This window comes from Pseudochaenichthys georgianus, chromosome 10 (genome assembly GCF_902827115.2).
Source record: "Pseudochaenichthys georgianus chromosome 10, fPseGeo1.2, whole genome shotgun sequence".
Lineage (NCBI taxonomy): Eukaryota > Metazoa > Chordata > Actinopteri > Perciformes > Channichthyidae > Pseudochaenichthys > Pseudochaenichthys georgianus.
Window position 1 is genome coordinate 5,714,956 of NC_047512.1, and position 13,919 is coordinate 5,728,874.

Below are 13,919 nucleotides of genomic sequence, written 5' to 3' on the forward strand. Positions count from 1 at the left end.
GACGTGTTTTGTATTATTGCAGCTATCGGATGCAAGTAGCCAGTTTAGCTTCGGTTGCTATGCCAACATCACCCGTTTTATACCAGAGAAACTTTCATAACAGCGTTGTGATACCAAACAGTGTCAATTCAGACTGACACACATTCACTTAGGCTAAGGGAACTGGGGATATGCATCAGCTGCTTGTGTGAGTCGGACAGTGAATACTTTAGAGCGGCCGCTGCAGTGCGAGCTAACGGGAGAATAAACTCTGTGGAAGAGCAGCCAATACTGCAGCGGTCGGTAAATGCTGCAGAAACACATTAATAAACAATGAACCACGGCACTCTGGAGCAAAGTATAAGGTTGGAGAAGTCGTTATTCAATTATTCTGGCTTCGTGTGATTAAAAGCAACACGATCATTGACCCGACGCAGTTGTTGTTGTTGTTGTGAGCGCCGTAATGGCTGCCGTTGGGGGGCAAATCAGCGATGTAAACGGTGACGTCATGACGCAGCAAGGGCAGCTCTGGGGCGCCAGTGGGCGGTGTGCACAGAGCGGGAGCTGAAAAGGGAAACCGGAGCTGAACCAGAAAAGCTCCCGCTCGGAGCTAGAAACTGAAAAGCGCTGGTGTGAAAGCCGCAACAGAGTGAAGAGCAAAGAGGACTAGATAAGGGTACAGTAGATAGCTCCAATTGTTCTGTGACCTGTCAATCATCAAACCGGGGGTCCCATTTCATTATGTGTTCATTTGTATCTGAAGTTGTACCCATGGATGTATAAAGAATAGTTATACCGCAAAGTTATTCTCCGTGGGGACTTCCGGCAACAGTCTTGATTCTGATTGGCCAGAAGACTCTAATTTTTTTTTTTTTTTTTAAAATTGGAATTTCTTTTTTCTTCACCCACTCGGAACGGGACCACCAGTTGAGAGCCATTGCACTAAAACCTAAATAACACTACAGGAAAGGGACAACTCCAAAAAGCATAGCCATGCACATTCAAACACCACGGCATCAGAAACACTTTTAAAGGCATTTATTGATGAAATACACACTCAGGTTTTGACAAAAGCTTCTGTAGTTTTGTACGTAAGAAATTCCCGCCCCATTCTCAGACCCAAAACTCCTTGAATTCAAATGCGGCAATGGAAACCAGTTCATTACATGTGCAATAAATAACAATAATACAAAAAGGAGGCAAGGAAAAGGACACCTGAATAAGTGCCCGAGTTCACCTGAAAATAAACGAAGAGTCGGGGCGGAGGGGAGGGGGAGAAACGAGAGAGAGACTAAAGTAAAATCCAGTCGTTTTGTTTTTCGGGTGCATTAGTGTGTGTTCTGAGAGTTCCTGGTCACCCTCAGGACCAGAAGGCATTTAGTGACCTGAGGAACTGACTGGGAAATGAACAAAAGCAGAAATAAACCAATGGAACCATCGGAGGACCGTATATTGCAAATACAATAACCACAAAGTTTCATTTATCTTGACCCAAGACGACAACGATGGATTTATTATGCAGAGACGGCGCATTGCAGAGACACACCTGGAATAAAACAACATTCTCAATTCTCTAATTTAAGCCATTTTATGAGTCTGGTATAAATTCCACAAAAAAAAAAAAATCTCTTTTCAAAAACTGCAGAAGCCACTTTTTTAGCATAAATAAATAACAGTAAAAAAGAAAATTGGACAGATTTTTTGTACGATATTTGCTATGGCTCACGGGGGCTTTACCCAATATCCCGAATTACTGAAACTAACAATCTCAATCTAGCACTCGTACACTAAAATCAAGGGGATTTGCCTTCGAAAAAAAGGACTTTGCCGATCCTAGCGCCAGTACACAATCTCAAAAGAAGGAAAATTAAACACTCCATAATTTAACATGTATTTGCTTTAAGGACGGGATTCAGTGCATGTGAGCTTCTCAGAGCCGAGCAACCTGTGACGGTTATTTTGGAGTGTCGATATATCCATTTGTGTTGGTCCAATCCTCTGCCTCACACCAACCCTGAGATTACTGAAAGCTCTACTGAGGATTTTAAAAATAAGGGACAGTGTGAGCCGGGCAACAAAAGAAAGCGATCACCCTCGTAGAGTGGAAACTTATTACAGCGGAGTGAACAGAAGAGCCAGGAACGATTCTGCTGCCAACAAATGAATGCTGAGAGAAAGGAGAATAAATTGTTTACTCTCCTTCACATCGAGGTGGAGGTGTACCGGCTTGAAAACCGCCTCAACATTTCCACGCAGCCCACCTCGCTCAGATCCCAGATAACAAACGGGCTGACAGGTGTTCAAGGTGAAAGCGTCGGACCTTTCGTATCTGCAGCCTGCTCTAAGCCTCTTAACTCGGCTGTCACTGATGTCTCGATGCCGGGCCGATGGAGAAGGCACCAACATCGATCCACTGCAGCGTGCAGACACCCACTGAGCCGCAGACAAGGTCGAGGTGACTTTGGGAAAGTGTTTTCGAAGCAAGTCTGAATCTGAACGTCGACCCGAGTCGCGTGAGTTTCACTTTGAGGCAGGAAATTGCAGCTAGCGCATCTGATTTCTCACCATTTTCCTTTTTATTTTTCACAGAATCAGCCCCGTCGCAGTCTGTGTGCGAGCCCAGGCGAGAGAGCCCCAAACCAGGCAATACGATGAGATGAAGGGGGAAGGAAAGGGAGCACCGATCTCTGCACCGCACCACGAGACAAAGACAACCCAAGGACTGAAGCGTGAGCAATATCAGTGCAAAAAAAAAAACAGGAGGTCTTTGCAAAACAGTGCTTTCGTGTCTCCGTCTGAATCTCTGTGGAACATTAGCACCAAAGGAAGCACCGAGACTTTTCTGACCGTCAGACTTTTCCCTCAGGTTCCCCTTCACAGATTACACACCAAAACAAAACACCAGGAGGAAGAGGAAGCTTTGTTCACATCGCAGCGTCTTGTGTTCCTGCATCAGATTTCTATTTGTGTGTGAACGTACAGGAAAAAGGAATCAGCAGGTTGTAAAATAGATATTTAACTAAATGTAATCTATAGAGCCTTCTTATTGCTGCTTTTATTTATGTATGTGTGCCGATGTCTTCTATGCATTGAGAAAAGCTTACGATGATGAAATAAAGATATTTGTATGAGATTAGCATGCTGCCGAATAACAGTTGGTCAACGACAGAAGATAAACTCTGCACATTTGTGTCTCTCAGCATGTAGGTAGTATATGTATACTCTGTGATTTGTCTTAATATCTGCAAATCAAGAAAAGGACGACACAATATTTTTGAAATGACAAAAAATCCAGAACATTTTTGCACACAATCTGCAGCAGTGTGAACAGAGCCGCCTCAAACAAAGTGGGTACAACAATAACATGAAAACACACACATGTAACCTTCAAAGCCAGTCCTGCACACAGTGGGTGTTTCTCAATGTCGAGGACGCTTGCTTGGTAGCACATGTCTTCCGAGCGTCTTGCTTCAGAAGCGAGGCAAGAACACTTCCTGGCATTCGGAAAACGAAGAGTGGAACAGGCGAGCAGGTGTGCGTCATATGAGAGGCCCCGCCCGCCTTACATTTCCCGCCACAGATTTGGGGAAATTGGTCCGTGCGCAAAGCATTGTGGGGATTTTAAGACCGCGGAGTTGGAACAGTACTTCGGCGGCACTCGATGACGTAGCATGCTTGAAATAGTGGCTCTGGAGCAGCCTTCCTCGACATTGAGAAACACCCCCCGTCTGCTCTGCATGATACAGAAATGTAAGTGTTAAAAGACTTTTGAGTAGCACCTTGTGTTGGGAATAAGCCTCTGCACATCGAAGAGATTTCATCACAGAGTGCGCACGTGACCAGAGATACAGACTGCTGAACTGAAAAATAACATTAATATTTTAAATGGCTGACACCCGGACAAACCGCACGTTCCCCCAATAATACAACTGCAAACCAGATCAGTGTGACTCAGAAATAACCGGGTGAATACGCCCAGTCTGCGCCGACAGACACACACTGTAGTGAAGCTCAGGTTGTGGGGACAAGTTCTAACACAATAAGCTCGCAAGCTGAGGCTCATCGCTTTTGGTTTAACGCAGGTAAAGAAACAATCAGATGTTGTGTCCGTTTCTGCTCACCAAAAGCTGTTGTTTCCTAGGAGATTAAAAAAAGGGAGAAATCGCAATAATTAAAGTAATTTAAAAATGAGAGTTGAGCAAATTATATTTTTATAATCAGATTTTCACAAAGATTTAGTTGCATTTTCTCAACCAATACTTTCCATGATTTTATGAAGTGAAATAGAAACCAAAAATAATGAACACTCGTCATACGGTACTGGATTTAGGGCCTTGGTAAATCAAAGGTTAAATTATAAGGATAAGTTCAGAGATCACAGACTGTTGGAGGAGGTTGAGCTGGTAGAGTTTACAGAAGTGTGGACTTTATAATTCACACGTCCTTATGAGGCAGGGTTCCTATACATGTCTTAATATTGAAATGTTCCATTATAACAGACAACTTTGTTCACGATACTAAACTATCGCAACACTGGGAAAGATAGGAGGATTTCAGCCAAAGCGTGAATCAGACATTCCCAACTTGTCAATAGATTTTTACAGACGTTTTGGAGCCGAACAATGCATAGGAACCCGGCATGAACACAGACAACACGGCTTGTAGTGAAGCAATGCAAAGTAAATAAATGTTGTGTAGTTGCAGACAGTGAGGTAATACTACTTGAGGTCCGGCGTTCGGCGATCCAGTTGTGTTAAAGACAGTTTATCAGTTATTGAGTAAAGACATGTTTGTAGTTTGACAGAACATTTGTTCCGCTCCCGAGGAACAGTCCTCCTCGGGATTAGAAACACATCAATAAGCACCAAATGACCCAACGGGAGTCATTGTAATTCAAATTTCAATATCAAAATGCTCAAAAAACCTCCCTGTGTGAAACCTGAAAAACACGAGTTCTTAAAAACACTCGGAAATGTGTGTGTCGACGATATTGAACACTGGCTATCCTGCGGAAACAAAATCCAAGTGCGGTACTGAATCTGTGACGAACCAAACAATATCCACTTCACTTTCAGAAATGTTCTGAGACGTCGTACATCTGAAGCTCCGACATCGAGAAGAAACTGAAAGATAAACTCCTTAACTCACCATGTGACGTCTGATGTACTCGTGTTCATCAAACCGGACCGTCTGTGAGGCGTCAGCCCCCCGTGACGGGCCCTCAACTCCTAAACCTGTATAGAGGTGTGCAGGAATGAGTCCTAAAACCCAGACATGAGTTAGCATCGTAGCACTTCCGGTCACCTTCAAACTCGACTGTTTTTCTGGATTGTTAGAAATCAGAAATAAGGTCTGTGGTAAACACAAGTTGAGACTTTTACGTTTTGTTCCACGACATAAAATACCCCACTGGTGAATTCATAAATTCTAAATGAGACAAATAAACGTCGTCAGGCCGAACATTAGCTGCCTTTAGCTTAGCGGTGGCTACGTGAAATCGACGTTAGCCTTCAACATTTATCAAGTGGTGTTCATATGTGGAAATTATCCTGCTGAACAAAACATGTAAGCATCGTAACCGTGTGTTGCCACAGAGATTATTTCCTCCGAAACCCAATGGAAATATCACAGTTGTTGTCGAGGGAACCGGGAAGATGCTAACCTGGGTCAGAGATACTTCATCCCTGCACCAATCTATTCACTTCCTGTGGGCGGGGAAATGTCCATATTTGACATCAGAATTTAAATTGGGGATAAGATGCTCTATGTCACTACCCGATCCGTCCCCCTGCCCGATCGGTACTGCGCATGTGCGAGATGGTCCGGAAGTCCGTACGGCAACCCGAGTAGGACACTTGACACAGTGGCTTTTAGCAAAGCTCAAAAAGAAAACTCGCGAGAGAGATGAGTTATTGTTATTACAACGTGACTTCACTATTATTTAACAACTGTTTTTATTGGGTTCTTTTATTTGGGGTTAAGTACATTGTCAGAATAAGTGAGGAATGAATTTAACTTCTGTTAGACAGCCATATGCCATACATGTTTGCACACATTCACAGTAAATATGTATTCAGTATGATACAGAAGTTAAATCCATTTCTCACTTATTCTGACAATGTACTGAACCCCAAATAAAAGAACCCAATAAAAACAGTTGTTAAATAATAGTGAAGTCACGTTGTAATAACAATAACTCATCTCTCTCGAGTTTCCTTTTTGAGCTTTGCTAAAAGCCACTGTTACAACTGTCCATCTTGGGTTGCCGTCCGGAGTTGTCCAATATGGCGGACCATCTCGCACATGCGCAGTACATATCGGGCAGGGGGACGGATCGGGTAGTGACACTCTACTCTGTTTCAAGACAAGTATGCAAAATACAAGTCAAAATGAAATGGAGATCTGAGAAAATGAGGCAGAATGAAATGTTTTAAAGAGGGCAAACAACATCTGCTGCGAGCTCCTCAAACAAAAGCTGTAAACATGTGGGTGTGTACGACTGCAGATATTAAAGACTGCTTTTTGAAACGTGTTCAGCCTGAATATTGCATGTCCTGCGGGCATTTCTGAGCAAAAGTGTGTTCTGTAGTGATATTGTTAAGACTGTGTTGGTCGATAATGACGTTGAAACAACCAAAAAGACGTGGATGGCTGGTGAGATGAGGGGAAGCTTTCTTCCTAAAGTCTTGTAATGCTATGAGAGCAATGTAACACACACATGGCAGAGGATCTGATATATTTGTTTTGTGTTGTCTTCCTCAGACAACATAGAGAAGCTTCTATATACTTTGATACTGATAGTGAGTCTGTCTTTAAAAATCCTAATTTATCGCCCCCGACATATAGATAGTACGGTGGCCGACAGGTGCAATCACGCCACAACGACATTTCTATGGGACAAACGCTTCGTAGTTTCAAAATCAATGCAGGTGTAAAAACACAAATGTTAATGAAGAAACATCCACACCAGCATTTACCTAAAACACAACGGAAACTAGGGGACACTAAAAAGCGTCGCACACGGCTAGGAACGTAGCACACGGGATTATAAAGCAGGACGACTGTTGGCAGAGTTAGTCCGTTTCATAACTGTCAGTGTTTTATCATTATTATTTAATTAGTAGGTTAGCTATGTTAGCTTACAGAAGATATCATGTGATCACAATGTTAAAATAAGCCATTAAAACTTGTATTTTAAGGTTAGTTTCCAGTGCTATAATCCCCTGGTTTCCGTTGTCCATGTGTTGTCAAGTTTCTTCCATTTGTGTTTTTATATTTGCATCGTTTTTCAAAGTAAAGCGCGTTTCTACTAATGGAAAGTGTTGGCGCGCGTTAGCACGTGTTAGCCACCGTAAGATAGCACTGCTGGGATCCACTCTCTTTTCTTCTAACAGTCTAAAGTCTCTCTTACTCTCTTCAGTCTCTCTCTTTCTCTGTAATGACATTTTATGTACAATATTGGTATATAGAACATAAATTACTACACAATTTTTTTAAGCCTATTCACAATTGACAATCATCAAGAACCCAATAGCAAAATTAGACAAAGCCGACGAACTGAGAAAAATAAAAAATTAAAAAAATCAGAGACAATTTACGTGAAACAGCCTGGTATATAACTTTCTCCATAAACTTTCTGTGCTCCCAAGACGCGTCGAGTGTATTGTTGAAGAAAGAAAGGAACACCTTTTTATATAAAAAAAGACCCGTCCTCCTCCCGTCTCAGTCTCAGGAGGATGAAATCTGCATGAAGCTCAAAAAAGACGGTGATTCCCGACATCGTGTTTGCGTGTAAACAGAGCACCAGTAGTGTCTTGGTTCCATGTGTCTCTTCTGTACAAAAGTATAAATATATGCTTTACTCTCCATTTTTTCGTTTTGTTCACATATCTAGGATGTAGCGGACAAAAAACAGGTTGTTTTAGTTCCTAAAAACACACCAGTGTTGCAGTATCTGTGCTGGAGGTTGCCAGTTTGTTTTGTTGTCGCTCCCCCCCCCTCGCCCTTTAAATCCCGATTAGCTGGCTCGTGTTGACTTTTACCGTCGGGTGTTTGCTTGGTGTTGGATGATCGTCTTTGCATAAATTAAAAAGGTTTTCGGCACAGTCCGCGGCCACCAGGATAAAAAAGAAAAACAACCGTTGTGTCCGTGTTGGCTACAGCAGATCCATCTTGGGTCTGTAGTGGAGCAGGAGGGGGGATTTCTGCGTGGGGGGGGGAGAGAGACACAGACTGTTAGAAAAATCTCCCTCGTCACCGGCTTGAGCTTCAACCTCAGGATCCATGTATCTGTGATCCTCTCCAGACTGAAGTAGCATCACATACAGAGCATCAACTACCGTACTTTTCGGACTATAAGCCGCGACTTTTTCCCCCATTTTCTTTGTACAGCTAACGGCCACTAGGGGACCTCCTAAAGCTATGGATTTCACAGGTAACATTAACCACCTTTAACACTACGGGCTCTAGGACCGGTCCGCGCCCGCCACCTTTAAGCGGCGGGCTCCAGCAGGAAAAGCTGGAGGCCGGAAAAGAGAGAGACAGGTAGCGCGCCAAAGTAAAAGTGGAACCGAGAGACAGAACGAGAGCAAGACAGACGGACAATTTAGATGCTGCTGCGGCTCATATGCAGGTGCGCTTTATAGTCCGAAAAGTACGGTAGTTCCTGAACAGCGTCCTTCACATTCTGATATCCAAGAGTGTAATGTTCAAAATACTGAGTTTTTTCTCGAAATGTTTTCCCAACACAAACACAACCTCAGTGAGAGCTGTTTGGATAAAACACGTCAGATTATTCTCTGAGCCCCCCAACAAACAGCTTTATCATCCGTACGATACGATACGCCCGTCAGGATTTGTGGTGCTGATACATTTCCAAGCAGTGTGGATGGGGAGTGACTTTTTTAAACCCTTACACAATAAAAGTATGTGGGATACATTGTAGATGTAGATTTAACAGAGTGAGATATGGAGCAACAAAGATTAATGAAATAATCGGCATCTATTTTGCTGATAAAATGCAGTTTTCTGCTTTTCAAATGTGGAAAATAACTTTATCATGAAACCCTAACCACTGCAACAAAGGGCAGTTACCGCATCAACTGACATGATGAGAAATTAGATCAACTATTTTGTTGTTGAAAAAAATGAAAATAAATTGTTGTTTATCCTGTTTTGTATCCTTGTTTTATCATTTTTAACCGAAAATCTTTTGTTTAGCTGAAACAAAAACACTAAAAGACATCACCTTGGATTTTAGGCTAGAAATTAAAAATATTCTGACTTTTTCTCAAACATCTCAAAATTAAGATTTAATCTAAAAAATCTGACTTTCTCACAAATCTCAAAATTAGGACATTTTCTTAAAAAATAAATCTGACTTTTTCTGAATACTTAAAAATGTTAACAATCACTCGTCACCGGCTTGAGCTTCAACTATTTTGTTATTGATAAGTTGTTCAATGAAACATTTGTGAACATTGAAAAGAAATTGTTGTTTATCCTGTTTTTGTTATCATTTTTAACTGAAAATCTTTTGTTTACCTGAAACAAAAACACATCACCTTGGATTTTAGGCTAGAAATAAAAAATGATCCAAATCTCAACGTCTGGGATATTCTTTTCAAGATTTGGGAGAAATACTGATTTCAAAGTTTGAGAAAGCAGGCCACATTTGAATTTGTCTCAATGCCTCTTGAAGAAAATCATATAAAGCAAATCAACAAAGTAGAAATGCCTTTAAATCAAAATCCAAATGACTCAGTTCTTCAGAGGCAATATATAAACCATTCGCCACATGTGTTCCTGAAGCATGACTTACCTTAAATCTCCATCTTGTCACAACAACAAATTTCAAAGTGTGGTCCTTTCCCAAAATTTCCTCGTTGCATAAAATGTCCAGCTGTGAAAAGACGACAACAAGGAGATTATTAAACCATTTCTGAGTTCAAACTGAGGTGTGCCGCACGACAAAACTATGAGTAGCTCTGGTTTGAGGCCTCTGTCCTAAAACTTCCACACTCCTTTTTTCAGACATAGTTTTAACATTTCCCTTTTTTTTGCACACAAAGCACATTTTAGATTGTGCCGCAGGCTCCTGAGCAGCAGTGAGGCTTTTGGGAGAACAGAGAAGTGCAATAGTGAACACGAGGCTGCTGCTGTGAGGAAACATTGATATTCTGCCGTCAATCCTGAGAGAGAGGAGGAGAGAACACTACCACAGCGCCACCTGTTGGATCAGGAAGGAACAGCAGCTGGTTTTTATCAGCTCAAACACAGAGAGCGTGGAAACGGTCCAGGAGAGACTGAAAATAATGCAGAGGACGAGCTGAGATTTCATCTTCAAAGTCAACAAAGGCTGTTTGTGTGTCAAAACAAAATGACTTGAGGGAACACATCCAGGGATGCATCTCCACTGCAGGGCCTCGCTCGGCTTAGTACGGTATAGGTAGGCCAGGCTCACTTTATGCTGCGTTTCCATTACAGTTTAGTAGCTGGGGCAGTAACTATAGTAACGCAGTGTAGGCGGAGCCGTGACGTCATCTTCAATGAGAACCACAAAACCAACATCAGCCGTTAGCTGTTAGCCCTCAGAGCTCACAGCTCCTCATATCTGTTCAGAAACTAGACAGAAGTGAAACAAGTACAAACCACAGACTGCCTGAGTCATGGAGAATACAGTCGCTGGTTTATTTATGTCTGTGTAGGCCGTTGCTGTGAGTGTGGACGGTCGGAGCATATACTGCGTTAGCTTAGCCGATCTCCATTCAGAAAACACGCATTTTAAAAAGGGTTGTTCGCCTGCCGTCTGTCTGCAGACTTGTCAAAGCATTACTTCATGGCTTTTACTAACCGGTATCAGTATGTTGTTACTTCGGCATCATTTAGAAACGTGTATTACAATTAAATCACGGTCAAATATGTTCATTTTATTGTAGTTGCCAGCGATTCTCTCACTAGTTTAGCATACTCAGCCCGACTCAGCCCGGTTGTTGGACCGGAAAGAACCTCGACTTTGGAGAGCCAGAAAACTGTGAAAAAGTACCCGCTAGCCGGAACTACGCCGAGTGGAAACGTGGCCGGCACGCTGAAACGTGATTAAGTATCAATTAATTTGCCTTGTTTCATGATTGACGACTTGAAAATAGAGAATATATTTGGTATGATTTGAAGCGTATAAGAATAAAACGCCCTCTCGCTTCCCAGATCCTTTCTGAGTTCCTTGTTTTCCTTTTTTACTGTATGCTCTTCCTACATCAGTGCAAATAAACCTACAGAAGAAAAGGAAAGGCACTTTTTAAACTGAAACGCAGTTATTCTAGCATCTGAAATGAGAATATTTGCTAGTTTTTCTTCTGTGAACATCTTGAGATGTGTTACTGTTGGTTAGTTGAATGTCCCGCCCCGTAGCCTATCACCAAGAATGTGTTGGAGCGCTAGCCAATAGTAGTTTGAGTGTTACATAGTGATGACACAGGGATTTGAGCCTTTGCAGACCATTTACATGCACAAAAAAAAGGCCTAAAAACGCATCTTTTAAGAATAGCCTTTTGCCAGATCTTTAAAACCCCCACTTGTTGCCATGCCGGCCTAAACGTGACATGTATATATATTTTTTTTTTGCTGTCGTTTGGTTTTAGCCATTTTACTCTGTAGCAATTTGAGTTTTGTTTACTCAAATGGAAAGTGTGCTTATAAACACCATTTATTATTACTGAAACCTATAGAACACAGAGTAGGGTCTGCTTGGGGGTTCCTCCTCTTTTAAATAATCATTATTTAACTTCCTGCAGACGTTTAGCTGCGTGACAGGAGGACGGCGAGGGCCTCTCAAACATGAGGAATGAATAAATATCTGTTTCCTGACAAAGCACGACGCTGTAAAGCTCGACTCCCCGCTGAAAACAACAACAGCTTTTAATGGAGAATAAACGGGACAACAATAGCTGGGGGGGGGGGCGATATGGGGGGGGTATGATGGAGGCTTCCCACTCATCTCTGTGACAGCCAGGAGAAAACAGCCAGGAAATAGAAAAAATAGACGACACGGAGGCGTTTAGGATAATTATTCACGGCATCTAAAAATCTTTCTGTCAAGTGATCGCCCACTCGTCCCCTGCTGCCATGGAAGAGGCGGCTGGAGACAATGAATAGAGGAATCTCCACCTTTAGATATCAGAAGAGCTCATTTCCTGCTGGATATAGCGAACAACACAAAAGGCCGTGAGGGAGCCAGCGCAGAGAAATATAATTAACTGACCTTCGTGTGATTTACTTCTGATTGACTCAACGCCCAGCAGGCGAGCCCAAACCAGTTTAAAAAAGTAGTAAGAATTAAAATAAGTCGTGAAAGGACTTTTGTCAGAACACGTTATTTTTTAGGAGAATTAAAGATTCCTGTACAAATGTTTCCACAAACTAAATAAAAATAATACAACTAAAACACTCTCACCCCAAACTTACATCTTAGATACAAAATGAATGATAATTGGAGATAATTCTCTGATATCTAAGTCTGATATTTACTTTGTGAAGAAGTCGGACAATAACTAAAAAAGACAGAAAAAACTTTTATATACTAATGTTTCTTTTATGCCCCGTTACCGTTTAATTTATTTAAAGCTTGAATATATTTTCTTTGCATTGTGACCCATTTAAGGATTTACCTTAAAGTCAAAGCAAAGGAAACATTTAACTGGTGCCAGGTATTAGTTTAAAGGTCATTTTCTCCCGTATTTCTCCTGTGATTTTTGTCGTCACCAAAGCCGTGATAAGAAACGGCTTCCTGTTGTTGTTTCGTGTTGTTTTGTGTACCTCATTAAACGATGTCAGGTTGAGCTTTTTGGCGATGAACTTCTTGAGGTGCAGGACGGTCGCCTGTGCCGAGCAGCGGATCCACTTCCTCTTCAGACCTCGCAGCTTGCTGCTGTTGCACTCCAAGCAGATGCTGACCTGAGAGGAAACGAGCAGAGAGAGTACGATGAGCACAGCAGGAGAACCGGTAACAGGCACGTTTGTGTTTATCAATCCCGACAGTACATATCAATACTGTAGGTATCACCGAGTCGCAGTTTTCTCTATGGCAGCAGTTCCCAACCTTTTTCAACGCAAGGCCACTTAAGAATCAAAAAAGTATTCGCGGCCCACAAACAATACAGAGGCTAAATAAAGTTCTGATTGGTCCATTCAGAACATGTGACACGTTGTTACTCCAGTAGAACAGACCGCTGTCGAGGACTGTAATGACCGTTGCTAAGGAGGATCAAGAAAGAGAAAGGAAAAGAGGTTCAAACAAAAAAAAAATCTTAATAATTAAATGTTTCTACACAAATCAGAATGTTTTGCAAAATGTGGCGGCCCACATGCAATGCCTTCGTGGACCACTAGGGGGTCCACAGGTTGGAACCGCTGCTCTATGCTAAATACATATATTTCAGAATTTTAGATTCTTTAAATTAAGATTGAGTTATTCTAAAACCTCATCTGATTAAATTAGTTGGTATTTTTATTATAAAATCTACTTTTATTCATAAATAATAATGACTGGTCAGTCCTTGTGTGCAGCAATCAGAAGAACAGACAAATTATTTAGATTCTAACCGGATTAATGCCCAAAAATCTGACCAAATGTTTTGATAAAGACATGTTGTGAATTTGGGATAATACCACATCTATAACGTATTGAAAAAATAACTTTTTGACTTTTAAAGCTATATATTTATTGGGGTAATTGGAAACAGCCGTACACAGAGACCACTGGGAACTCGTTCAACAAAAGAATAAATGAACGGTTGTAGTGGAACTAAGCTTCATCCACATTACATTCATGTGTGTGAAGTGTCTCAGGGACACAACGACATGCTGTGGGGTTTGAACCTGTGACCTCCTGACCCCAACACCAACCCACTGCACCACATGCCTCCCTGTACTTTCCACGGTGA

General features: G+C 41.8%; 1 protein-coding gene across 3 annotated transcripts in view; it reads right to left on the bottom strand.

The window, feature by feature from the left end:
- Positions 1-6,220: 6,220 nt before the first annotated feature.
- The window catches only part of LOC117453866 (polycomb group RING finger protein 3), a 111,810-nt gene continuing 104,111 nt past the window's right edge, over positions 6,221-13,919 (bottom strand). For all 3 annotated transcript variants that reach the window (XM_034092891.2, XM_034092889.2, XM_034092890.2), the window contains exons 8-10: positions 12,793-12,930; positions 9,800-9,880; positions 6,221-8,183 (exon numbers count right to left, since the gene is read on the bottom strand). In XM_034092891.2, coding sequence (XP_033948782.1) covers positions 8,136-8,183; positions 9,800-9,880; positions 12,793-12,930 — 267 coding nt within the window. In that variant the 3' untranslated portion in view covers positions 6,221-8,135. The remainder of the gene's footprint in view (positions 8,184-9,799; positions 9,881-12,792; positions 12,931-13,919) is intronic.